Below are 27,314 nucleotides of genomic sequence, written 5' to 3'. Positions count from 1 at the left end.
TACTAGCAGGGGGCAGCTAGGTGGCACAGTGGAAAAAGCACTGGCCTTGGATTCCGGAGGACCTGAGTTCAAATCCAGCCTCAGACACTTGACACTTAACTAGCTGTGTGACCCTGGGCAAGTCACTTAACCCTCAATGCCCTGCCCCCCCCCCAAAAAAAAAGTACTAGCTGACCTGGCACTTTAAGATTTGCACCAATAATGGAAGATATAGAGAGCTTTAAAGTTTGCAATCAAAATATTAGCTGCTGTTATGTATAACACTTAAGGCTTGCAATTACAAGAGCTGACATACAGTCACTGCTCTAAGGCTTTCGCCAATAATTGACGACATAAAGCTGCTTTAAAATTTGCAATCATAGCTGAAGCCTATAGAAATTAGGTTTATAGTAATAATAGGTTCCCTTAGTGCATCAAGATATTCATTAGTAATAGCTGACATTTAGACACTGTTTTAAAATTTGCAATAATACTGTAGGCTGGCTTTGATACAATGCTTTAAGGTTTGCAATAATAAAGATAGCTGATTTTACATACTACTTTATGGTGTGCAATATTGATAGTGGATATTAATAGAACACTTTAAGTTTTGCAATAATAACAATAGCTGATATTTTTATAATGCCTTAATGTTTGCAGTAATACTGATAGTTACATTTATATAGTGCTTTCAGGTTTGCAATAATATCAGCTGAACACCTTGCATACTTTTTTTTTTTTTGGTGGGGCAATGAGGGTTAAGTGACTTGCCCAGGGTCACACAGCTAGTAAGTGTCAAGTGTTTGAGGTCGAATTTGAACTCAGGTCCTCCTGAATCCAGCCCGGTGCTTTATCCACTGCACCACCTAGCTGCCCCCGCCTACTCTTGATAGTATTTCGTTGTTTGCATCGATTTGTGCTTTTGATAGAACATTTAACTCAATTAGGGTGCTGTTCAAAAATAAACAGCTAAAAAGTAACGTAAAAATTGCCTCTCCCGAGAGGTCCTCCCACACCCACCCTCCCAGTTAAAGGTAGAGACGTCTGCGCAGCCAACAACGCACAAGTGCCCAAGGCCTACCCCTCCCCTCCCCCAGCAGTCTCCAGCAAGCGCATGCGCGGATTTAACCACGCCTCCTCCGCCCTTACTTTCACCCACTGGCTGACCGGGCTGAGGTTTTCCTCTCGTCCCGCCCCCTCGACCCGGTGGTTGGCTCGCGCCTCCTCTCGGTAATGAGAGACGGAATGGGGAGAGGGGGCACTTCTGTGGTCGCGCCGTGCTGCCCTTAGAATGAGCGGGCTGCGGCGGCGTCACCTCCTGCGTCACTTCCGCCCACTCCAGAACTCGTCAGCGAGGCAGTGGGTGTGGAGCTCCGTTCCCCGCGCTGGTCCCGGGCCATCCGCCTGCTAGGCGCCTGAGAAGGGGTGAGAGGCGCCTGGGCCGTGGCCCTTCGGCTCGCCCTGGTTGTCAGAGTTTCCCGGCCGCCCCCGCCCACTCCCCGGCCTCAAATGTCAGAACGCCACGTCCATCCCTCAGCCCCCGCAGCGGGCGGGAAGGCCAGGGCACCCCCCGGGGCTAGGCCCGGCGTCCCCCGCGTGACCGTGGTCAACCCTCTGGCGGCCGCATCAGTAACAGTAACAGTGGCCCAGGCTCACGGAGCGCGTCCTTGGCTGCAGAGAGCTGCTCGATAGGTCTTTGGGTCTCAGTTTCCTCATCTGTAAAGTGGGGGGAGGGTTGCATTAGATGAACTTGGAGGCCGTTCTCCCAGCTCTCTGCCCCTAAGATTTAGGAATGCGAGGGAACCCCGGAGGGTATCACAGCATTATCCTGCGGGGAAGGATTTGAACCCAGGCCAACCCCCCCCCTTCCCCGCCTCCATTTCCGGTTTATCTTTACCCCTGGTTGAAGAGTCCTTTTATAGAACCAGATTAACCCATTTAGCTGATCAGGAATGCCTGGCGATTGATTTGTGGAAGCCGGAATAATGATAGCTAGCATGTGTATGTAAATGTGTCACATGGGTATACTATGCAAATATATCATTAATATCTGATATATAAACGTAGATCTATATTCACAAACCTCTGTACACATATACATGACACACGTAGATCTTTAAGGTTAAAATGTTTTATGTGCGTGATTCTTGTTTTCTGGATTAGAAAATTCAGGCTGATGGAAGTTAATGTAATTGCCCAGGGTCACTCAGCTCATAAATGCAGATGGGATTTGAACTCAGGTTTTCCTGGCTACCAAGTCTAGCACCACCTAGGGGCCTCAACTTGTAGCCTTTACTCCTGGCTTCCATTTTTTTTGTTGGGGGGGGGGAGGAAGGGGAGGGTTGGGGGTGGCTGGTAAACTTGATTTTGCCAGAGTGGCTGGTGATTGTGTGATTTCAGTGCCATGGGAAGTTCCCTGTAATAGAGCAAGTTCTCCAGTGCAGATTGGCAGCTTCTTTGTAACTGGGACTTTCAGGTTGAGTGACTTCAATATGGTTATGCATCCAGTATGGGACAGAGGCAGGACTTAAATCCAGGACTTGCTCAGTTCAAGGAATGACAGCAAGTCATCTTGTTAGACTGAAACATAAGCCAAGATGAAGGAGAATATGAAACAGTTTGGAAGGTGACCTTTGCATAATTTAGAAAAATAGATAAGGCCCAGTTATCTGGGCTGGTCTTCCCTGAAGTTGCCCACATGAGGTGACTGAAACTGGCCTTATTGAGAGAAGAGAGAATGAGAGAACCAAGTAAGATTTTTCTCTGTGCTATTAAGTGTGGCTCTGAGGAAGTTTGCATTGTGGCTTTGTTCCACTCAGCCTCTGGCTGCTTTTCTTATATGTCTGTGATTTTTATGTGTGTTTGTAACTGTTTGGCAAAGTTTGTAACTGTTGGGTTAGGTTGTAAACTGAGGTCTTAGGGTGTAATAAGTGTGCTAAAGTAAAGTATAGTAATTGTCACAAAGTCAGAAGAAACTATAGCCTTCAAATAGTCTTCTGTGTCAATTGATGGGCCCTCACAGTTTGAAGGACTCCTATTTAGTAATCTAAAATTATTTGGGAGGAACTTATACTTTTACAGCTGCTAGATGTGTTACCTGATGTGCATAATCATTAGTATTTATACAGCACTTTAAGGTTTGCAAAGCACTTTGCATGGGTCATCTCATTTGATCTAGTGTTATCACTAAAGGAAACTCCATCTTACCATTATTGGATTCTAAAGTCCTTGAAGAGAGTCTGCATTTGTGGGGTTTTTTGTTTTTGCAGGGCAATGAGAATTAAGTGACTTGCCCAGGGTCACACAGCTAGTAAGCGTCAAAGTGTCTGAGGCTGGATTTGAACTCAGGTCCTCCTGAATCCAGGGCTGGTGCTTTATCCACTGCACCACCTAGCTGCCCTTGTATTTGTTTTTTATTAAAAAATCTAGCACAAGAAACATTTTCCCTTTTATATGCAAGGCACTGGTGATACAAAGACGAAAACCCAGTCCTTGTTCCCAAGGAGTTATGATATTATTCCAATAAGTAGATGCTAGATGACTTGAAGCTTGAGAAAGCACTAACTAGAGAGATTCGGGAAGGCTTCCTTTAGGGGTGTGGCATTGAGGAAGCAGTGAGTTGGGAGTTCATTCCAAGAATAGACAAAGAACAAGTATGAAGGTTTAATGATGGAATGATCAGCTTAAGGAATGGCAGAAAGTCATGCTGTTAGACCTGAAACATCAATTGAATGAAAGAGAATGTGAAATCAGTGTGGAGCCAGAGTGGGAAGAACTGGAAAAGCTCAGGCCTCCAGTTCTTGTTCTTAATGAGATCAGAAAGTTCTCTGGGTGTGCTTCCTTCCTTTTGTCCTGGCTCTCGTTCTCCTAGATGACCAAGCAGCAGGTAGCTCCTCCTGGTTTTGCTGCCCTTTTTAGCCAGAGGTTTTACTACATTTGTTACCAGTGATGAAAGATTAGGTGTATCAAGCACCTCTTCCATTCTCCACCATCTCTCACTCTAAATATCCAATCAGTTGCCACATCTGTTCCTTGCACCTTCCCAATATTTCTTGCCTCCAGCCTCTTAGCAGCTCCCACTTGAGCTAAGGTCCTCACCTAGACTATTGCAGTAGTCTCTGGATGGCGCTCCCCTTCCAGTTGTTCCTCCACAAGACTGCGTAAGTGATGTTTCTAAAGTCCAGCTCTGACCTCATCGTTCCATTATCTCTGCTGCCAAAGAGGAGCGCTTTGGGGCATTTAAAGCCCTTCACCTTTACCTACCTTTCCAGTTTTCTTATACATTACTCCACTTCGGTACTTAATGATGTGACCCAACCAGCCATATTACAGTTCTTCACACACGATGTTCCTTCCATGTATTGTCTGTGCCTTTGCACTGGCTGTTCCCCATGCCTGGAATGCATTCCTCACCGCTTGGAATCCCTGATTTCTTTCAAGGCTCAGCTCAAGCCCTACCACCTTGTGCATGGAGTCTTCTCTGATCCCCACTGCCACTAGTATCTTTCCCCCAAGATTACCTTGTATCTATTTTGCTTGTGCCTATCTTTGCATCATAGTGTTAGCTATTATTATTGTCACTGCTAGGGAGAATTTAAATTCCTTGAGGGCAAGAACTTTGTCTTTGAATCCCCACTGCCTAGCACTTCAAAGATCCTTAATAAGTGCTTATTGGTTAATTAATTACCTGTAGAGGGGCATTGCCCAGTCTCCCCCTGCTTGCTCCATTTTGTCATATTCCCTTCTCTCCCTATTCTGAACCCTCTGTCTCAAGATGTGTATACCTTCCATCAAGGCATGCACTGGTCCTATTTTGGGGGACCCATCTATCTGCACTTTCAGTGCTTAACACGGTTTGGGGCATACAGTAGTGGGTGCTTAATGAAGGACTTTTTAAATGTTACCTAAAAAAGGTAGTATAACAGGGTCATTTGGCTTCAGTCTTTCCTGGAGAAACAGGACTGACCTAAACAATTATTATGACAGTTCTGTAGTAATACTTTTTTGACGAATGAGTTATTTCTATCATTTTCATTTCTTCTGTGGAACTCTGATAGGGGTTTTATTCAAACCACTAAATTAAGACATTCTTGTGCTAGTGACTCATTATTAAGAAGAACTTGAGATCACTATCTTAGAGATAAAAAGATAATTAGATGTAATTTCAAGACTGAAACTTTCAGATACACTGACATAAAAATGTAAAATACTGTTCAAGAATCTATTTTAACTGCATAACAGGTGTTTAAGTACTTGGCAGTCTGATCAACTGGATTGAATTTTGAAGGTTCAGGAAGTCCTGGGTTCAGATTTTGTTTCTGACCCTTAACCATGTGAACATGGGGAAAATCCCTTAACCTTTGTGTTGTGGGCAGGCTTTAAGTCTTTCCTAGTAAGTTTTGGTTGGGTTGTGATCCACACAGATTTTTTGAGAAGTCTGCATGTTCACTGTGGGCCCAGTTGCTGGGTGCCACAAGGCTGCTGATAGACAGGCATGATCTCTGCATTCAGAATGTTTTTGGGTAGGCAAGACAGATATGCATCACCAGTGGGACTGTAGTAGCTAATAACAGACACTTAGGATTTGCCAGATGCTTTGCATACTTTATTTAATTTCATATACTAAGCAGCCTGTGATTAGGTGCTGCATCATACAGCATAAACTGAGTGTTTTGAGGGTTGATGGAAGGATCCGAAGAGCTTTCATTTTACAGATGAGCAAACGGAGGGACAGAAGAGGAAAGTGACTTCCTGAAGGACACTCGGCCAACTGATGGCTTAGCAGGACCCAGAATACATGTTTCCTGACTGCCATCCCTGGGTCCTTCCCACTGGATCGCCTTCCTCACCAAACTTGATGATTATATCTCTCAAATTTGTCTGTGGTCCTTGTATTTGGCCTTGCTCTCAATCCCCTTAGAGCAGATCCATGAAGTAAAGGGGGAAGGAAATTGTCAACAATCACAGAACTTGGCACAGCTGGGATAGTAAGAGAAGACTCTTATGAAAGAAATGTTGTAAGAAAGGAAGGAAGGAAGGAAGGAAGGAAGAAATGGGACTTTAGCTGAACCTTTAAGAATGGATCATTTTTAGATGGAAAAGAGAATTTAATTCCAGGCACAGGAATGAGGTAAAGATTGATGAGGGCAGAGGCTAGGTTCATGTCTCCCCTTGGCAAAGTATTTTTCTGCACAGGAAGCTCTTAATGTTTGCCGAATTGAAAAAAGCAGAATAGAAGTACCTAAGAAAAACTTCTATTTTATGAAAAATGTCTATATGAATCATCAACACAGACGACAGTGTGATGTCAATAGAAAATCAGCTTAGCATGATGGGGGAAAGACACTGATTCTAACGTCAGAGGATCTGGGCTATTTATTACTTATGGGATTGGGCAATTGACAGCACACCCCCCCCCACTTCAGTTTTTTAATCTGTAAAATGGGAGAGGAGTTGAACAAGATAATCCTAAATCCTATGATCTATTTTTTAGGATTAACAATAACTATAGAAAAAGGCAATATTTACCCTAGGAATGAACTTTCCTCTTGTATATCTTTAATAAATAATATATTTTATATCAATTAAATCCCAGCTATGTGCCAGATGCTGTGATAGACACTGGGGATAAAGAGACACAAATGAAGCAATCTCAGTGTTCAAGGAGCTTACATTCTGTCAAGGGAGACAACAGGTACATATTTAATCCAGTATAATACAAAGTAGGAGAAATATCAGTGAGAGGGTCAAGAAGGAATCATGTAGAGGGTGTTGTTTGAGATGTCTTGATGAGACAGGTTGTGTGACATGGAGGAGACAAGGGAGTGTACTTCAGACATGGAGACTGGAGAGAGGACTATGTCAGGACCAAAAGAAAAAGCCAGTTTGGCTGGATTGCAAAGTGTAGGAAAGGGCATATATAATAAGGCCAGAAAGGTAGGTTGAGGCTAGTTTGTGAAGGATGAAGGCTTTAAAAGCCAGAGAAGTTTATATTGTATCCTAGAGGCAATAGGTAGCCACATGTCTTTTATTGAGCAGGGGAGTAACATGGTCATATCTTAAGGAAATCAACCTTGGCAGGGTGTGAAAGGTAGATTGGAATGGGGAGAAACTGATTACAGGCCTATTACTACAGCCTAAGCCAGAGGTGATGAGGGCCTCAATTAGGGTAATGGCTCTGTGAACAGAAAGAAGGGAGCTGGATTCAAGAGATGCTGTGAAAGTAGAAGAGAGGAGATTTGTCAATTGACTGACTGTGGGCTAAGGAAGAGAGAGGATAACACCTTGATAATGAACTTGGTAGACCAGAAGGAATGTCCAAAGACTGAAGGAATTTGAATTTGTCTTTGGAATTTTAAAAGTAAATACAGGTTGTGTGAGATATTTTCTTCTTTCAATTCTGTTTGGACCAAAGTGGGTTAAAAACAGCAGACACTCTGGGAGACGTATTGGAGTATTCCATTCTTAACAGTGGGGGAACCTAAACTTTAGTGACATTGTAAATCACATGATCTCTATTTAAAACCATTCAAAAGCGGTTTTAAGAGGCATATTTAGACATGAAAGGAACAAATTCAGCATAAGGTGATTCTCATAAGTCTTCAAGCAAATAAAGTAGCCAGTACAATGATTCTGACGGCCCTGACTCCTTCCTTCCAAGTTAGCCCGAGTCTATTTGTGCCTGTGCCCTGGGTAGGTAACAAGCTGCCTCAAGCTGCTTCAAGTTTCCTCTTACTTTGAGGTAGTAAACTGATCTGGATGAAAGTTAGAGGATTCACTTATGCTGAATACGACAAGTATGCATTTGTGACAAGAAAGTGTAATAAATACTTGCAAATCAGTCTGTTGTCTCAAAGAGGGACCTAAGGGACAAGAGGGGACCTGAGATCTCACTGGCTGGGGCACTGGGGGCTTCTGAACAGCATTGGGGAAAACTGAGACGGGGAGGGGGAGGGGGCTCAGTCTGACAGTTGAAAGTTTGGATTCTGTTATTAATGGGCTAAGGCCCTTTTTATGTCATTACATAAAATATTGAATTTGGACTCAGGCTGACCTTTAGCACGAATGCTAATTCAGGAATATCTAACAGACAGCTCACTTATACAGACTGCAATGTCTGCAAAAAACATGAGTGTGACCAAATTGTGAACGCTGCCATCTTTTTAACATTGCCACCCTTAGGATAATTGAATTCAAAAATAAGGTTTTCTACTTTGGGAGGCTGGATTTCTTGCCTTTGGTAGTTCTGTAAGCATATGTAAGACATAAGCCCAGATGTTGTGAATAACAGCAGCTTTTGCTTTGTTGGAAGTACTCAGGGTATAAAAGTCATTGTAATTCTTGTGTTTGAAAATATTTGTTTGGCAAGTAAACCAAACCCTTCAGAGCAAGAATGAAAATGACTTATAAATAAATTTTTAAAAATAATAAAATTATAAAGTTGACCTTAAAACTTGGTATCAGAGTAATGCTCCGTCTTCTTTTCAAAAGAAAAAAAATCATTAAAATCCTTACTGTTAATATAAAATAGAACCAAAGATTAATGCTAAAAATTCCCCTCTAAAATCTCCAGAAAGAAGTACTATATATATTTTTGTGCATATAATAAAGCTTACTCATGTACTGTGAAGTAGAATTTTCCTTCTTGCTAAAGGAGAAAAACCACTCTTTTCTCACTAGGTAATATGTGGGATGTTAGTTTTACTAAGTTTCACTTGCAACAAAATGTCTAAACATTGAATTTTTTAAATTGTAAAAGTTGAACTTTTCTAATCTGTTTCTCCTATAATGATTCGTGAGAATATATTCACTAAACTTGACACTCCTTAGAAATGTGCTTAATAGATCATATAATACTGTGTAAAAGAAAATGTTAATGAATAAGATGTCTGACTGCCTAAACTCTGTATTTTTCCTAGGAAGTGTTTGTTCTGCTGTCTGAGAAGCTTCACAAATTTCAGTTTTGTCTGTTCCTTGGTTGCAGTAAAAGGTTCAGTGGAGTAATTGTGTTTATTTTAAAAATACGATTTAAAAATGGCTTCCAAAAAAGCATTAGTCATCCTGGCTAAAGGAGCAGAGGAGATGGAAACCGTTATCCCTGTTGACCTAATGAGGAGGGCTGGAGTAAGTATGAAGACCACTTCTGTTGGTCTGTTTGCGAATATCTTTTGTCTTTTGACCAAAATAAGGTTCAAAGCTTTACGAAATTGAATGTAAATCTGTAATGTTAAATGTAAAGCCAACTCATTGTTATTGTTCTGCATTTTTACTATATTGCTGGGGGTGGGGACAGGATGTTAGGTGGGTTTCCTCTGTGAACGAGATCATGGAGATCTGCACCACTGGAGGGAGGGCTGCCCCTCATGGATGAGGTCACAGAGTGCTCAAAGCATATAACAAAATAGTGAAATAAACATTTACCACACTTTTTGCAACATCTCTTGGCAATGTATTTTTTTTTAATTTTTTTTGGGTTTTTTTGCGGGGCAATGGGGGTTAAGTGACTTGCCCAAGGTCACACAGCTAGTAAGTGTCTGAGGCCAGATTTGAACTCAGGTACTCCTGAATCCAGGGCCGGTGCTCTATCCACTGTGCCACCTAGCTGCCCCCGGCAATGTATTTTAAGTGCAATAAAATAGATATTAAAATATCCCTTCCAACTCGGAGATTATATCAGAGGCCATTGAGTCCAACCCAAGACTCCTGTGAGCAAGAATCCTGTCTACAATATCCCTGACCAGAGATCCTCCAGGGGGAGGGAACCCACTATCTTTGCCAATCCTACTTTTAGCCTTGGGCAAGACTAAATTTTCCTCTTTTAAAACTTCCATTGGAGGCAGCTAGGTGGCGAAGTGGATAAGCACCGGCCCTGGAGTCAGGAGTACCTGAGTTCAAATCCGACCTCAGACACTTAACACTTACTAGCTGTGTGACCCTGGGCAAGTCACTTAACTCCAATTGCTTCACTTAAAAAAAAAATTTCCATTGATTTCTTGTTCTGTACTGTAAAGCCAAGCAGAAGTCTGATCCCTCCTCCAAAAGATGCTTCAAATACTTGAAGACAGTTATCATTCTCTACTTCCTGTCTTCATCTTGAGGCTAACCCTCCTCAATTCTTTCACCTGATCTTCATGTGGCACAGTCTCTAGTCCTTTGCCATCCTGTATACCCTTCCCAAAATGTGATAGCTAGAACTGAAAAGTGTTCTAGATGTGGCCTAACCCTGGCAGAGTAGAACCAAGTCAGTCACCTCCCTAGTCCTGGACACAGGTCTAAGATCACATTTTTTCATAATGACTTTTTTGTCCAGAAAACTGTCAATTTTCTTAAATAAGAGGTTTGGGAATTGTTTTTGCTTTTCAGATGAAAGTCATTGTTGCAGGTCTTTCTGGAAAGGACCCTGTACAGTGTAGTAGAGATGTACTCATTTGCCCTGATGCCAGTCTAGAAGATGCAAAAGAACAGGTTTGTCCTTTTTCATCAGAAATAGTCCTTAAAACAACTTTCGTTATGTTCATTCTACAGTAATCGATTTGAGAAGTTTAATTGTGGCTTGTTCATTTTTTAGAGGGAATTTTCTATTACGTGATAAAACATTATCAGGTGTTATCTTGTCTATTACAGTATGTAATAGGCACAGAGCTTGCTCATTTTTGTGTTTTTATATTTCTACAACCTCGAAGTCTTGTTATCTTGCCTCCTGTTCAGCCCCTTTTATTGTTTACTGCCAAAACAAAGTAGGGGCCAGAGTGAGAAGGATTAACACTAATCCTGTATTCCCTTTGCAAAGGGAAGAAATATTCAATAAGCCTCTGATTGGAGAATTAAATTCACTGACATAGATTCATCTTGTTGCTATCATTTACTTTAACTTGATGTGAGAATTTAAATGAGAAAAGTTTCCAGATTTTTACTGATCCAGCTAGTGATGTTATCACCAAAATGAATATGGAGAAATTCATTACCAGAAGTTGGGCTGGGAGGATTACTTTCTTTTGGCTGCAACAGCTGATAAAGGAAATCTAAAGGGGAGGGAATCAACCTGCATGTAGGGAATTTGGGGCTCCTTAAGTTTGGGCTAGTTGAGAATGTTATTTAATCAATTAATTTTTTTATATGTTGAAAGAAATATCTTTTTTCCTTCTAAAAAAATGTTCGGTTGTAGGGAATTTGTATATTGATAATCAAATATGAAACTTGTCGATGCTTTAAAAAATGAAGTGCTGGGGCAGCTAGGTGGCGCAGTGGATAGAGCACTGGCCCTGGAGTCAGGAGTACCTGAGTTCAAATCCGGCCTCAGACCTTAACACTTACTAGCTGTGTGACCCTGGGCAAGTCACTTAACCCCAATTGCCTCACTAAAAAAAAAAAAAAACAACAACAACAAAAAGAAGTGCTTTAAGTAAGAAGGAAAAGTCAGTTATGGTTTTTGTTTCTCAGGTTTTGTTTTCTGCTGGGGTATTTGAATGACTTAGGATGTTTGACCCACTAAATGTTTTGGTACTCAACTCTATTAGGACAAAGAAAAAGAATTCCATATTTCTGATGTTGTTTTTCTTATTGTTTGGTTTTTTTTTTTCAATACGGAGAAATGAGGGTCATCAAAATTATTCTGGTAGGGGCAGCTAGGTGCCACAGTGGATAGAGCACCAGCCCTGGATTGAGCAGGACTTGAGTTCAAATCTGGCCTCAGACACTTAACACTTACTAGCTGTGTGACCCTGGGCAAGTCACTTAACCCCAATTGCCTCACCAAAGAGGGGCGGGGGAGGAATCATGTTGGTTGCATCTCCATACATTCCATCACAGTATACTTAGAACTTTGCTAAATCAAATTTACCATTTTTGCTTTCTTAGAGGATTAAAAGGAAACATTCAAAAGTGCTATTGGGCCAGATTCCTAGCTTGTTGTTTCAGCAAATTGTGATGTGGAATGTAGTGGAAGGAGTACTAGGCTAATAGTTAGGAAGCCCTGAGTTTGAATCCTGCTTATTACCCTTTGTAGCCATGTCACCCTGAACAAGTCACTTTACTTTTGTTTGCCTCAGTTTCCTCATAAATAAAATGGAGTTAATAAAGAGTTCTTCCCAAGGTGGTTGTGAGGAACAAATGAGATGACATGTGTAAAACATTTGGTAAACCTTAAAGCACTTTATAAATGTTAGCTAACATGATTATTTTTTTAAACTGCAGTTTTTGAAGGCATTTAGGACATTAATGCTTTTGATCACTTCTCTCAAATTCTTTTTTTTATGAATGTCCTTTATAGTTTGTTTTAGCTCTCGCTTTTAGAATATGAAAATGTCATTAGAATGTTTCTCTTTAATGTACTTTCTTGTTTTTGTTTTTGAATCTTTTAGGGACCATATGATGTGATAGTCCTACCAGGAGGTAATCTGGGTGCACAAAACTTGAGTGAGGTAAAATCTAAAGGAATTATTCAAGAATGTTTATATTTCATATTTTTGGTGTCATTCAAGTCTTGGAGGGCAAGTGGCATGTAAAGTGTGGAACTAGTCATGTGGAGTTATAAGTTTGCTTATGTCTTAAAAGTAAAAGAGCATTTAAGGATTGATTTCTTTTGTACAGCATTTCTAAATCTTAGTCGTTTTAGATTCTGTTTGCATTCTTTATAGAGAGGATTGATTTATGGATTTATTAATAATACTACTACTTTATCTGTTACTTTTCTTTTGTAGAGCCCAGCTGTGAAAGCCCTGCTGAAAGAACAAGAGCAAAGAAAAGGCCTCATCGCTGCTATCTGTGCAGGTCTGGCAGACTTTTATCATGCTTTAAGAATGTTACTTCTTGGGGCAGCTAGATGGTGTAGTGGATAAAGCACTGGCACTGAATTTGGGAGGACCTGAGTTGAAATCCAGCCTCAGATACAACACTTACTAGTTGTGTGACCCTGGGCAAGTCACTTAACCCTCATTGCCCTGCAAAAACTCCAAAAAACAATAAAAGCTCTGTGAATGGTCTTTCAGTTGGGCAGGTCTGTTCTAAAAGGTCCCCTTCTCTTCTATGACTCATGAAATAACTTGTTAGATGGGGGCAGCTAGGTGGCCCAGTGGATAGAGCACCAGCCCTGGAGTCAGGAGGACCTGAGTTCAAATCTGGCCTCAGACACTTAACACTTACTAGCTGTGTGACCCTGGGCAAGTCACTTAACCCCAATTGCCTCACTAAAAAATAAAATAAAATAACTTGTTAGATGAAATGCTTCATATAGTCATTTTGTAGACATCACATGTGTATGATATCAAGTCGTTGAGGGTAGGGATTGTTTCACTATTGTATGCCTGGTGCTTAGCACAGTGCGTGGCACTTAGTAGTGTTGGTGGATTAATTAATTGTGGTTTCAAGGATAAACAGAATTGGAGTTTTTTGCTATTTCCTAAGTCAGCATAGTTGTTTCCTGATTCTAGAGAACCCTTCTCTTATTCCCTTTATGGCAATTTTCCCATGTCCTTGGCATAGGTTCTTTGAAATTGAATAATTCCTATATTTGGTTGAACACGGGAAGAAGTTGTGGCACCATGGTACTGATTCAAGTGCTTGCCCCAGCAGGTGATCTCTCTGCCAAAAACAGTTGTCACACAGCACGAATCTGCCAGAAGTAAATTCATTAGCTGCCATGTATTTAACCTTTAGTTTCATGAGTCTAAGTTGTAACCATTCTAATTTTAGTGACTTCTCATTGGAATCTTTCTCATTGCTTGGAGTTGCAGTTTTCTGTATACATGCAAATGAAAAGATACTGAAAACATTTCATTGTCAGTACCTGACTTCACACAGCTACAGTGAGCCAGACTTGGATAGTTGGCTTAGAAGCCCTAGACACTTCAGATCCTGCACAAGTGGCTTTTACCTTTCTGAGCCTCTGTTTTCTCTTCCATAACATGGGGACATTAACTATAGTTCCAGCCTCACAGAGTTGTGAAGATTGAATGAAAGAAAGAATGCATGCACAAGCACTTTATGAAGTGTCCAGTGAGGGTTAGCTGTCATTGCCACTCACAATAATGGAAACAGAAAAATGATGGCTTCTCCTCTGGTAGCTTACATTTCAGTGAGAAGAGACCATGGATAGCCAGGGGTCTTTTCTTTGAGTATTTTAACTTTCTGATTTGGAAGAAATGCCTAAGAATCTCTACAAAACTGGATTCCAAATAATAGCAGCTTCAACATGGGAAGAATAAGAGTAATAGAGACACCTAGTAATTCATAGAAGATGAAATCCAAGTCTCACTGATACTGAAGGGGTGCATTAGGGTCTCTGGTTCACCTTGTCTATTACCTATATGGACTTCTGAGGTAGACTGCAGAGGACAAAATAAATACGGCTAATAGGGAGTTAAAACATACAGTAAGCAAGGAGATAGGTGGTAAGAAAGCCCCTGGCTGAACCTTGATAAGTTTGAGTCAGCAGACTTGGGATTGCTGAAAGAGATGGCTAGTGTCATCTATCAGTGATCTTTGCAAGATTATGGAGAAGGAGAGAGGCCATGGAGCTGGAGAAGAGCAGATGGCCCAACTTTAGAGGGAAAAAAAAAGAATTGAACTAGAACACTTTCACCTAGAATTTATTCAGACTAGAATGAATGGAACCGTAGAACCCATGATTAAAGGGCTGGGTAGTGAGTATCTTGGTAAAGAAATGGTTCTCACTTGATAGTCTGACCTGAAGCCCTTCACTGTCCCACTTGTCCTCCCTTTGAATTGTTCTTCCTAAAATGTGGGCCTAGAACTGAGCATGATGTGGTATGGGCTGGGCCAGGAAGCTCCATCTCCTTTAAGGCAGCCGAGGTTGTTTTAGCTTTCTGCTGCTCTGTGATACTGTTGAGCTTGTAATTCAACTAAAACTCCCAGGCCTTTTGGATGAACTTCTGTCTAGACATGTTTATGATTCTCTCAATCTTATACATGTGAAGTTGAGTATTTGATCCTAAGTTTAAGACTTTATATTAATCTCTTATTAAATTTCATCTTACTAGATTTGGCCCAACATGCTAACATATTGGTTCTTTTTTTGATATCAAGTCTGTCAGCCAACAGCTTTGTATAATTTGTCAAAGCATGCCTATATGCTTTTTATTTTAGTTACTAATTAAAATGTTAACACAAGGATAAGGGCAAATCCTGATCCCTGGGGCCTTCCACTGATCACTTCCTTACTAACACCACTCCGTTATGATTGGTTTTTTGGGCACAGACATTCAACCAGTTCTGAACAATAAGCTGCTAAAGAAAAAAAGATTTACCTGTGCATAAAGACATTAACAGGTCAGATAGTGCAGTAGCCTTTTACCCTCTGAAAATCAGGAAACACTCAGAGATGGTTAGTATAGAGAAGAGTTGTGGAAAAACGCACACTGTTGTCCTAATGTTGTATCCTTGGACTTTTATTTGTACGGCATTCTGCAACGTCTTTCCATCTCAGTAATACTTTCTAATGTTCAGTATCACTGAAAAATCCACTTACGTTACCTGAGTATCAGCTGATTCCTCCATTTAAAATTTCCCCTTTTTTATCCATATTGTATTTGGTCCAGTCACATGATGTTATTCATGCTGACTAGTGGTTTTATAGCATGAAAAAGCATCCATTTAAACTTTATTATATGTTTGCAAACGTCTTCCCAACTTTCAGACATTTTATTGAATGCTCTGTATTGAGATGTCTGATGTGCATGAGTGCTGTGAAGTTTGTTGAATTGTTTATCCTCTTTAAGGAGATTCTCATTTAGATGTTGAGGCAAGACGTAGCTATGAAAGCTCAGTTGCAGTAGAGGTACTGAGTCAAAAGGGAGTTGTCAGAAGGCAGCTATATGTGATGGAGTCCAGTGCTTGTTGTGAAGGTTGACGAGAGGGCGGCCTCAGCCCATGAGGAGAAGGAAGAGGACTGCAGAAGCAGATGCCGAGGGAAGAGTAGCAGGAGGCACACTGGACCAGCGCGTCAGGAGGAGGAACTAAAGCCAAGTGCTCAGGAGAAAGAGACGGTGCTAAACTGCAGTGCTGGCTGTCTTGCTGGTGGTGATCCCAACGACGCTTGGGTTTTCTATCGGCTTTATGAGAACTACCACAAGGTGGCGCTGTGGGACTTCACGTTACAGCCCCTTTTGTTCAGCTCGGCTTTCTATTCAGTCCTATCGGTGGGCTTTGGCTCCTTATGTTTGCAGAAAGCACAGATTGAAAGATAGCACTGATCTTTTTTCTTTCACTTTTGTTATTATTTAATTACCAAGTGGCTGTCGTGTGTAGGACACTGCTACATGTTGACTGGGTAAGATAGAAAATTAAGGTTAAAAAAAGTGTTTCAGGCACATTGGACTTCAGTTACAAACTTGCATATTCACGGAACACTGATTTCTTTTTGAGATGTTTGCATGTTATGGCTAAATTGAACAAAAAAAAATGTAAGTATTCCAGTGAATTTAGTAGGAAGAGCCAATCCAAAAAGTAAAACATCTTTCCTGCCCTAGTCATAGGGTCACAGCTGATTAGAATAAGAAGGAGCTTTAGAAATTGTCTAGTCTAACACTCTCATTTTTAAAAATGAGAGGCAGTTGACAGATGAATAGATTTTTTTAAAGTCTCTAAAGAGCTTTGTATGTGTGACAATTGTCAATCAGGGCCTGTTCTTGCACAGAATGTAGCTACTTGGGCATTTGTTTGGTCTAAATCTGAGAATCAGCTGGCTTTCAAGTGACTTGTAGGGTATTATGTAAATATTCTTTTCCCAGGAATGAGATTGAGACATGAAAGATTGATTCATCACAGTAATTCACATTTCTAGAACGTTTGAATCTTTGGAAAGCACTTTCTTTACAACAACCTTTCCCTCGTTTAAAGATGAGAAGCCTGAGGCTCTGAGACATTGAGTGACTGGCTCATAAAATCACAGAGATCAATAATAGTTTAGGTTGGGATTTTAACCCAGGTCCAGGCTCAGTCCTCTCCTAGCTACAGTACCTCCTCCTTATAGATAACTCTTCTTGGTTATACTGAATGTAAATGGAATGACGGCAAGGATGTGTCTTAGGAACTTAGATCCATTGCTTGAGAAGGAAAAATACCATGTCACTGTATTTATTTGGGATCCCAGGCCTTAGATGGACATGAGAAAATGTCAAAGAGGATATTTTTAAGTAGCTAGAGGAAAAAAAAAGGATTATACTATTCTACCCTTCTAAAAAGTGCCCTAAATAGAAATTGTGAAAACCAATTCTTTGTGATTCTGTGAAAAACAAAAATATCGAACTCTAAATGTCCTTTCTAAGAGACACTCATTGAATCCCAGAATTGGGAAGCACCTTAGAGGCCCTTAAAGGCCAGTCCATAACTGAACCATGAAACACTCAAACAGTCTCTTTGATACAAGTGTTTATCCAGCCTCTGTTTGAACTCCTCCAGTGATGGGAGGGTGGGGGGCTTGCCGTCTCCAAGTTACTCCACTACATTTTTGGACAATTACATCAAGGAAGTTTTTCCTTAATTTGGTCTGAAATCAGACTCCCTAACTTATGTCTCTTGGTTCTAGCTCTGCTTCTTGGGACCATAGAAAACAAGTATTAGCCTTTTATATGATAACTCTTAAGAGTGCTCTGTTCCAGCCATTGTGTTTTCAACCTCCAGAGTCTTCTCTTTTCTGAGTTAATGCCCCTACTTTTTTCAGTCAGTCTTTCTGTGGCATGGTGTAGTGTGACCCTGAGTAAGTCACTTAACCACTGTCTGCCTCAGTTTCTCTATTTGTAAAATGAGTATAACAGCACTAGCCTCCCATGGTGGTTGTAAAGCTAAAATGAGATCATATTTATAGTGCATGGCAGATCTTAAAGTGCTTTATAAATGCTAGAGGTGATGAGGAAGATAAGATTTGGACTTGGAGTCTTAAGACGTTTGGTTTTGTATTGTAAACTGACACTTGATAACTGTGACCATGGACCAATCTTTGTGCCTCAATTTCATCACCTAAAAAATGAAGATGAATAGTTGAAAGTATCCTAGAATTACTGTGATAGTCAGATGAGATTGGGCATGTAAGGTATGTTGTGAGCCTTAAAGTGTTAGATAAATGCTAAGCATTTTTTTGAGTCTCCTCACACAGTTGGACTTGGTTTCAAAGGAGTTTGGTTTTTTTTAATTCCTGTTCATGGGGGCAGCTAGGTGGCACAGTGGATAAAACACTGGCCCTGGATTCAGGAGGACCTGAGTTCAAATCCAGCTTCATACACGACACTTATTAGCTGTGTGACCTTGAGCAAGTCACTTAACCCTCATTGCCCTTCAAAAAAATTAAAATAAAAATTCTTGTTTGTGTGTCCTATACAAGCTAGTTAATTTTTATTAATTTTAGAGGTAAATTTTTTTTTAATTTTAGAGGTAGTATGGTTCCTATTTAAACTTCCCCCTATATAAACATGGTAATCAAAAATATGTGGAGACCAATTCAAAATGGGGTTTATACATGTGGCAAGATCCTCTAGCTAGAAATATTTGCAGATGTTATTGTGCAAAGCGCACCAAATCCCAGAGCTTCTTTATTGAATCTTATAACCACTCAAGAGTCCAGCTTTAAAATCTACAAAGGAAACCCCAAATGGTTGGAAAATTCCTATTCTCCAAACTATGATATGCAGCCAGGAAGGCGGCATTGAATTAATATGGATTTCAGAAAGACACTGCAGATGGACAATGAGCTGGGCCTAGGTTAGAAGCAAACCAGCTGGATTGGATGTGGAAAAATGCTAGGTTCTCTTAGTAATCCTAAATTGGTCTCTGAAACAAAAGCTCTCCTTTTAAATGCCAGGATTCTCTCCATAATTTGGTAACTAATGGAACACCACTCGAAACTCTGAAGCATCTCAATTGCTGTTGACCTAAAGGGCAGTGGGGAGACATAGAGTAGGTGTGAATGGGCTGCAGTCTATTAGCAACAGTGACTTGTGTGTAAGACCGAATTATATGATCAGTAAAGGAAGTAAAAGCCCATGGTGTGGAGAGAGCAAGGAATAATAGCCTTAGCGCAGAGGAGAAGGGGGAAGAGGCCTTCTTCAGGTGGGCGGATCTTTGAAGCAGGATTTAGGGGACGACATGCACCAAGAGCTGCCGATGAAGAGAAACTGTGGGAGGTCCTTCAGCGGGAAACTGAAAGCTGTGAAGGGACAGATGGTATTTTTATCGCTGCTACCAATTGTGGGCAAGGGATTCAGGAGAGGGGCAGATCTGGGAAATGAACAGCTGGTTACAAAGACGATGTCTGAAAATGGGATCAGCATTTGTGGATCACAGCTTAAAATATAGGAAAGGCCGGCTCTCCGCCAGAGATGGAATGCACCTAAAAGAGGCTGACAAAAATGTTTGCCTGGAGCCTAGAAAATCTAATCAGAAGGACAAAAGATTGAGAAAGGAAGGAGAGAAAAAGCCACCCACCTTTGCACACTAAGCCAGGGACCCCAGATCAGCAGAAATTCACCAGAGACAAAACCCAAGGACATTGGCATCTGGCAAACCCTCAGCCTCTGAAATCTGTAAAAACACACCATGAATAGGCGTAATGCATAGAGTGACCAGTCTGGAAGGATTTTAAGGAGAGCTGGCTCTGGCACCTGAGGAGTTGAAGTCGGAGCCCCCCTCTTTTACCCGTGTGACCTTGAGCAAGTCCCTTAAATGCTTCTTCAGTTTGCTGTGAAAGGATTAGCAGAGGATAATGGAAAATATGTTGGAAAACATGGTTCATGATTAAGAAATGAAAAAGGCCAAAGGCTTGTAAGCTACTCGGAAGTTTCACACCTATGTAATACCAACACATTCTTCAAGAAGAGAATGGAAAGGAGGGAGTGCCACATGCTGATGAATCACAGATGCTTGACTTATTCATATAAACTTCTAGAGGAAATGATTATCAGAATTAGTGCCTCTACCCCCTGTTCATAATTTTTCAGTCAATAGCTTGTTTAACTAGGTCAGGTTGAATCTGCTATAATTATATGCATTGTCATCTTTATTCTTCTAGTTTGGTATTGATTTTGACTTTTGCTCTAAATGGTCTGTGTGGTCTGAGTGCAACCAGACAGCTGATTCTGAAATTATATCTTCATCAGTAATCATTGGTTTCCTGTCAAGATGTGGTCTTTGTGTGTGATATTGTTCAGCATTTGCCATACTGAATATTCAGGTATGAGGCTTCTTAGTAGTCTCTAAACCTTCAATCCTGAACCGTTTTTTCCTGTTTATTTTTCATCATCTTTTGCTGTTCCCACTTTTATAGTGAAGTCATTGAGTTGGCCAGATCACTTCATTCAAGTTCTTTGTAGAATTTCTTTACTTTTCCCTTTTGCCACAAATAATGGCACAAGTGTACCAATTTTTGATCTGTTGAGTTTCAGCATCAGCAACTTATAACCTAAATATCCTACCTTCTCATTGCTATAAAATGTCTATGAAAATGGCTGCTTTATGTGTGTCAGAGCTATCTTTTATTTAAAATACAAGAGAAAACAAGAAGATCGCAGATTATTTTCTCCAGCAGATCACATCTTTATGTTTGCACAGTCGTCTGAAAGGTGTAGAGAGAATAAAAGGTCTTGCTGTTCTTGGATTTCAAAACCCAAAACACAGTGGAGCAAAATGTAGCCTTAAAGGCCTTCTCTGTCTAACAAGGTCTTTTCCCCGCATGTATGAAGATCATGGAGAAGAGTCCATGATAGAAGCAACCATAGAGATAATTGTGTTCATTATCCCTGATTACCAGTGTTTAAGTGAAGAATTAAATGGAGAGGTGGCAGCTAGGTGACACAGTGGATAAAGCACCGGCCCTGGATTCAGTAGGACTTAGCTGTGTGTCATACAGTTAGCTAAAAAATTGATAGGTTTGTCTTCATCCAAATCAGGTACGTGGTCAATATTTTCATTGTTATTAAAATAATATGCATTATCTCTTTGTTAGGTAGTATAGTGGGTAGAGTGCTGGACTTGGAAGCAGGTCAGGAAGATCCAAGCTTGAAGCCTACTTCCCACACACTTACTAGTGTGTGACCCTAGGGAAGTCTTTGAACCTCTTAGTCTTGGTTTCCTCATCTCTAAAATGAGAATAATAGTGACACCTATTTCATAGGGTTGTGATGAAGATCAAGGAAGATTATATATGTAAAGTGCTTTGCAGACTCTGAAGTGTTCGTATGTATGTGTTATATAAAAATATTAGTTATTATAATACTGATATGGACAAAAGTGTTCGCTATTGAGCTTATTGACTGATTTACTTTAAAAGACTGTATTGTATTTCATCCTCAGAAATTAGTATCTTCTTTTAAATTTTAAAAATAACTTAGCCCACTATATTTTAGGCTCTAAAATTCTTTAATTTTTTTCTTCTTACTGTAAATGTAATCACCAACAAACATTCACATTTATTTAAAAAAAAGGATTGTATACAAAACTATGAACTGTTAATAGTAGTTTTGACTTTTTTTAAAGTACATATTAAATTTAGCATGGAGTAATAAGATAGCCTCCCTTGTGTCCTTTTCTGAACTTTTTTTTTCATCTGTACATTTAAAACCTGTTTTTGATGTCCCTGTTCCCTTTTGGGGGACATCTCTATCAATAGTCACTAGCATCCCTGTCCAGTAGCCTGCCACTGTAACAAGTGTAGTTAAACTAGACAATCAACATGTTGACCTTGTCTTGTGTTACACCTTTAGTCCCTCATGTGTCTACCCAGGAATTGTTTTTCCTGATCAGTCATCTGAAGTGTGATTGGGCACTGGTGATCAAAGTTGTTCTGATGTCTTTCAGAATTGTTTTCCTTTTCATTATTGTGGTCACTGTGTAAATAGTTTTTTATTACTGCTCGTTGTGATCTGCATCAGTTCCTATGTCTTCGAGTTTCTCTTAATTCATCATATTTGTCCTTTCTTACAGTGCAGTAAATAATCCATTCAGCTGTTTCCCAAATGATGAAACACTTGCATTGTTTCCAGCTTTTAGAGACGACAAAAAAATGTTGCTGCGGATATTCTTGTACATGTACAAGTGGCTTGTGCAGCTTAGGGACATTATTGGTACAATTCTAAATTATTTTCTAGGATGGTTAGATCAAGTCGCATCTTTGCCAACAGTGCATTAGTCTACCCATCTTCCCACAGTTCTGACATGGGTTATGTTCAAATTCTTGATCCAGGCCTTCTGGATTTTTTGTTTTGTTTTATTTTGAAATCTGTATATTGCAGTTTCAGAAATGGCAGTTCACTATCTGTTTTTAGTAAACCTTTAAAAATGTATCTGTTTTATAGGACCTACAGCTCTCTTGGCTCATGAAATACGTTTTGGAAGCAAAGTTACAACCCATCCACTGGCCAAGGACAAGATGATGAATGGAAGTAAGTATGATTGTAGATTCAGTGCACAAAATGCCTTCTCAAAAATTCCTAGTGAGGGGCACCTAGGTGGCACAGTAGATAAAGGACCAGCCCTGGATTCAGGAGGACCTGAGTTCAAATCTGGCCTCAGACACTTGACACTTACTAGCTTTGTGACCCTGGGCAAGTCACTTAACCCCAATTGCCTCACCAAAAAAAAAAAAAATCATAGTGGAGTATACCTAACCCCAGGGTCTTAAGTAAAGAGTGTATTCTCTGGGAGTTCCTCCTGTTCAGAAATGACTGAATTTTCTTCTTTCACCTTTGCCAATTTTTTTCTGAGGATTGTAGTTGTTATAGAACGTGGGTGAGGGATGGTGTGTGTCTATAAAATAGTCCAGGGTGAGGCTGAGATGCGGGTGGAAATATGGCGGGACACTACTGTAGTTTGTTTGAACCAGTTTGAGCTATGTCGCAGACTAAAAATGGGCACTATTTTAACTACTTGAATAAGTTTAAATTCTAGAACCTCAAAAAAAATTCAGAAAGGGACACCTTATAATTAGTTAAATCGCAAAAAAATGGATCTCTCTCAGAAATCAGCCATCCTTAGCGGGTCCTTTGAAATTCAGGGGTTTGGGGGGTGGAATTCATGCCTGTGGTTCAAGCCTATTTTGTAAACATTATTTGCCCTCAAGAGAAGAAGTAGTAATCAGGTCTTCAAAATGGAGTCTTCCCATCCCCCAGCTCCCCATGGCTGCGAGATTAATCTCTCCTCTGCTACTGCAGCTACAGTTTGTTAAAGGGAGAATTTTAAAGTTTTTAAATTTAAAAAGACATGAGTTTAATTTTAATGAGTTTTCATTCTTTTAAAAATATTTTATTATAAACAGTCACTCTCAAAAAATACAAACAACACATGGAATAAAACTGCCCCTAAATAATAACTGAACTGTTCCTATTTTGAGGAAGAAAAGAAAAAATAGTCATTGAAACTTTGTTTTCTTTGTCTCCTTTTCCAAAAACGTGCTGCCATGGTGGGCAGGGGGAGGAGGTGAGGAATGGTGATCAGCAGGGTTCATTTAATAGCATCTTTGGAATAGGATTTTGGGATTAGCTCTTAGTAAGAGCTGCAATCACTCTTGCAGTATTGGAGTCCTTACAAAATTATTAGTCAGGGTGTAAAATGCAGGAGTGCTGTCAGGAAGGACTTTATGATTTGTTACTTTATTAGCCTGGGAGCCCCCTGCCCAAATGCCAGTTATCATCCTTTGACACACCTGAGAATTGCTTTGGTTAAGAGTTTGATCACTCTGGCCAACCCAGTATGGAACCTCCCTCTGCAGACGAGGTGAGGCTGATGCTCAGACTATGGGTCTGGGCTTTGTGACCAGCCCACACTTGAAGTGCTCCCAGCCTGGTGGAACCTGCCAGGGCCTGGGCTGTCCCGGCCCAGCCTTTGAGAACCAGGGTCCCCTCCAGGCCACGCCTCAGGAGGCACTGGAGGAGGACCTTTGTGGAGGAGGGTGTTTCATAGTTGCCCCAAATTTATAATGATCCAAACTAATTTGGCATGCATGTGATTAGTCAAATGAGGGATGAATCAAGCCCGTGCTAAATCCTATTTCTCTAGAACCGACCCTAGGTGGTAGCTAATAGGGAGTTTGGTTTTGGTTTTGAAACAAAAGTTTACATTTTTTTTTGGTTCTAGTTTTAAAACCAAAGTTCCTGTTACCTAGTGTTGATTTCTAGAGAAATAGAACTTAGCGTGCATTTAATTTATCCCTAATGTGACCGATCACATGCATGCCAAATTAGCTTTAAGACAGGCCTAGGGGGCAGCTAGGTGGCGCAGTGGATAAAGCACCGGCCCTGGAGTCAGGAGGACCTGAGTTCAAATCCGGCCTCAGACACTTGACACACACTTATTAGCTGTGTGACCCTGGGCAAGTCACTTAACCCCCATTGCCTCACTTAAAAAAAAAAAAAAAGACAGTCCTAAAACATTAAATGTCTAAAAAAATATGGAAAGTTAAAAAAAAAAAGCAGCTGGAGCTCAATTGCTTAGTAGTGAGTGGATTTTTCAGACCTCAAGTAGTTAGTAAATTGCTGCTAGCAAAATAATAGCTTCTCTTGCCTAATTTAGGCTACCCTGGGTCTCTGGGATATGCCAATAGAACAGTCTCAGCTCAAGAAGATTTCTAGTTCTGTCTATCAGACTCTTTGTTTTCCTGTGTTGCTAAGAGAATGTCCCTGATAATTGAGGAGGAATTATTCCTATAATTTTTATTCTTAAAGTAGCTCATTAATTTTTTTCTCCAAGAGTGAGCTCTAATGTATTTAAGTTGCTCTGGAAAAACTGAGCTTTATTATTTTGATGAGTATTTTTATGTTGCTACTAGAAATAACTTTTGTTTACAGGTGTAATTCTGCTTTGACGAAGTTGAGGAACATAAAACTTGTATTTTATTTTTAAGGCTCTTTAACACAGAAGAGTATAACTTTAGTTAACTATTTAGTAAAACAGAAAGTATAACTTTAGTCATATACAAATGGATAGGAGGGTAGCACATCATAATGCTTATTTGTAAAATCCACATAAAGTTAACTTACTCCAGTGGCCTCCAGGATCAAATGCCAAATCCTTTGTTTGGCTTTTAAAGTTCTCCATAACCTGGCCCCTTCCTGCCTTTCCAGTCTGGTCCTCCTCCCCTCCCCCAGCTGCTCCCTCCGCAGGGACACTGGCCGCCTGGCTGCTCCTCACACATGACCCTCTGCCTCCCTCCTGTTGTCAGGTGGTGAGCTGCTTGAGAGCGGGTGGGTTTTCCCCCTTTTCTTTGTATCCCACTGCCAAGTACAGAGCCTTCCTCACTGTAGGCACTTTAGAAGTGCTTATTGAATAGTGTGCTCTGTGTTTCCAAAGCCTTACTCATTGGGACCAAAGACCCCGGTACTAGAGCAGATTGTCTTGCAGTATTTGATGTTTTCTAAAATGTTTGGTTTTTATTTCTTAACATGTATAGTTTTTGCCTCCCAGCACCTCCCTATCCCAACATTTATGACAAACACTTCAAAGATTCTGTGATTCCATTTGGAAAGCAGTTCTGCCTCATCCTGGAATCAAGTTTGGGGATTAATTGGACTTTACCGCCAATAGTGGGAAAGAATGATTAACGATTATGATGATTTTTTAATTTTGAGACACGTCAATACTCTAAGAACATAGCATTACACAGGTGATTAAACTCTCATTGGACAAACATTAGTTGTGCATTTCTGCCCATGGCACTAATGCTAGGCCCTGAGGAGAGTCCAAGTAATCTCTGATTTTGTGGCACTTAGAGTTCTGTAGGGGAGATAAGACAGTGCCCAGCCAACAGTAAGAGGAGCGTAAGGAGAAATGCAGGAGAAGAGAGAGACTAGGGCCTTAAGTTAGAGCAGGTAGAAGTCATCTCCTGCAAGTAGGAAACAGAGGAGGCTTCAAAAAGCCCATGGTCTTTGGTCTGGATTTTGAAAGATGATGGCAGAAGGGTATTCCACACAGAGAAGAGAAGGAGCCCTTATCCACCAAGGGAGAAGGTGCTAACAGGACAGCAGCTTTGTTAGTCCCTGCTTCCCACCTCTTCCCTTGCTGATCCTTCCTGCCCATCCTGCTTGTTGCCCAACAATTCCCTATTCAGGGGGGCAGCTAGGTGGTGCAGTGAATAAAGCACCAGCCCTGGATTCAAGAGGACCTGAGTTCAAATTTGGCCTCAGACACTTGACACTTACTAGCTGTGTGACCCTGGGCAAGTCACTTAACCCCAATTGCCTTTTATTAGCTGTTTATAGAGGGTAATTTCTACTTAGATTTCAGTTCTTCATTAATGATTAGCAGTGGTTTAGGGGCTAGTCTTTGGTTATGTTTCTTTTTTGAGTGTTATATATCTCTTCCCTTCACCTGCATCGTATCTTCACTATCTTCCCACATTACTTCGTCTTCTGCGGGCCATAGGTGTTAAATGATCTTGGCTGACAGTTGGTTTTTTGTTCAATATTTATAAGAAACCATCCCTACTAGGACAGTGAATAGAGCAGGCTGGCACTCGCTGTTAGCTGTGACGTTCTAAGTGAACTAACTTACCACCCTGTGTCTTGTCTCTGTTTTCCATTTAAAGATCATTATACCTACTCGGAGAATCGTGTGGAAAAGGATGGCATCATTCTTACAAGCCGTGGTCCTGGAACCAGCTTTGAGTTTGGCCTTGCGATTATTGCGGAACTGATGGGGAAAGAAGTAGCAGATCAAGTGAAGGGTCCTCTTGTTCTTAAAGATTAAAGAGAAAAGCTTTCTTGATAATAAGCTTAACAGTTCCTTAGAAATCACTAATATTTAAAATTTTTGAAGTTTGAAAAGCAGTGTAACATGAGATCATTTGAAGTGTAATTGTACTCAAGGATTACATAATGTACCAATTGCTTTTCACTGATTTATGTTCAAATTAAAGGAAAACTTAGAAAAATGTTTCCCTGCTTGATAATGTGACTTCATTGGCAATTGCCGGAGAGACTGAAGACAGCTGGATGCACATGTGGCTACTGCTCAATCTCACACTTTCCTCTACACCCAGTGCTGAACTTTGTTGACCAAATAAAATAGGACATTTGGTAAATAATTAGTTTTTGCTTTGCTTTTGTGAAATATGGAGTCTGTTTACAACAAGCTTGCCTTTCAGCTTCATAGCATTCTTTCTTAGATGCAAAATATAGCTATTGAAATATTCACTTGCTGGCATATTTTTACGTAAACATTGGCTGATGAGAGTAAAGCATAAGTTTAGGGGCTTGAATAATGAAATATTTTGTTGTAAAACAAAGGACTTGAAAGGACTTTTGATTCATTTTTCAGTTGCTAGCTGGAAAAAGCTATATATAAAAATACCCCAATGTGGAACGTGTGCATTTCAGCATCATTGTCCATTTTTGTAAAAC

General features: G+C 40.5%; 1 protein-coding gene across 3 annotated transcripts; it reads left to right on the top strand.

The window, feature by feature from the left end:
* The first annotated feature begins 1,209 nt into the window (after positions 1-1,209).
* Positions 1,210-26,998, top strand: PARK7 (Parkinsonism associated deglycase). Of its 3 annotated transcripts, XM_043996585.1 has the most exons (8): positions 1,210-1,404; positions 6,575-6,673; positions 8,898-9,102; positions 10,342-10,443; positions 12,339-12,398; positions 12,678-12,747; positions 22,278-22,364; positions 26,501-26,998. In XM_043996585.1, the coding sequence occupies exons 3-8, from the start codon at positions 9,013-9,015 to the stop codon at positions 26,659-26,661; spliced, it is 570 nt and encodes a 189-aa protein (XP_043852520.1). In that variant the 5' UTR covers positions 1,210-1,404; positions 6,575-6,673; positions 8,898-9,012; the 3' UTR covers positions 26,662-26,998. The 3 variants fall into 3 exon arrangements, with proteins under 3 accessions (XP_043852520.1, XP_043852519.1, XP_043852521.1); XM_043996584.1 differs by lacking the exon at positions 6,575-6,673; XM_043996586.1 differs by lacking the exons at positions 1,210-1,404; positions 6,575-6,673 and adding an exon at positions 7,753-7,775.
* The last annotated feature ends 316 nt before the right edge of the window (positions 26,999-27,314 follow it).

This window comes from Dromiciops gliroides, chromosome 3, assembly GCF_019393635.1.
Source record: "Dromiciops gliroides isolate mDroGli1 chromosome 3, mDroGli1.pri, whole genome shotgun sequence".
NCBI classification, from domain to species: domain Eukaryota; kingdom Metazoa; phylum Chordata; class Mammalia; order Microbiotheria; family Microbiotheriidae; genus Dromiciops; species Dromiciops gliroides.
Note: the sequence above shows the minus strand (reverse complement) of the source record. Positions and strands in the feature narration are given on the sequence as shown.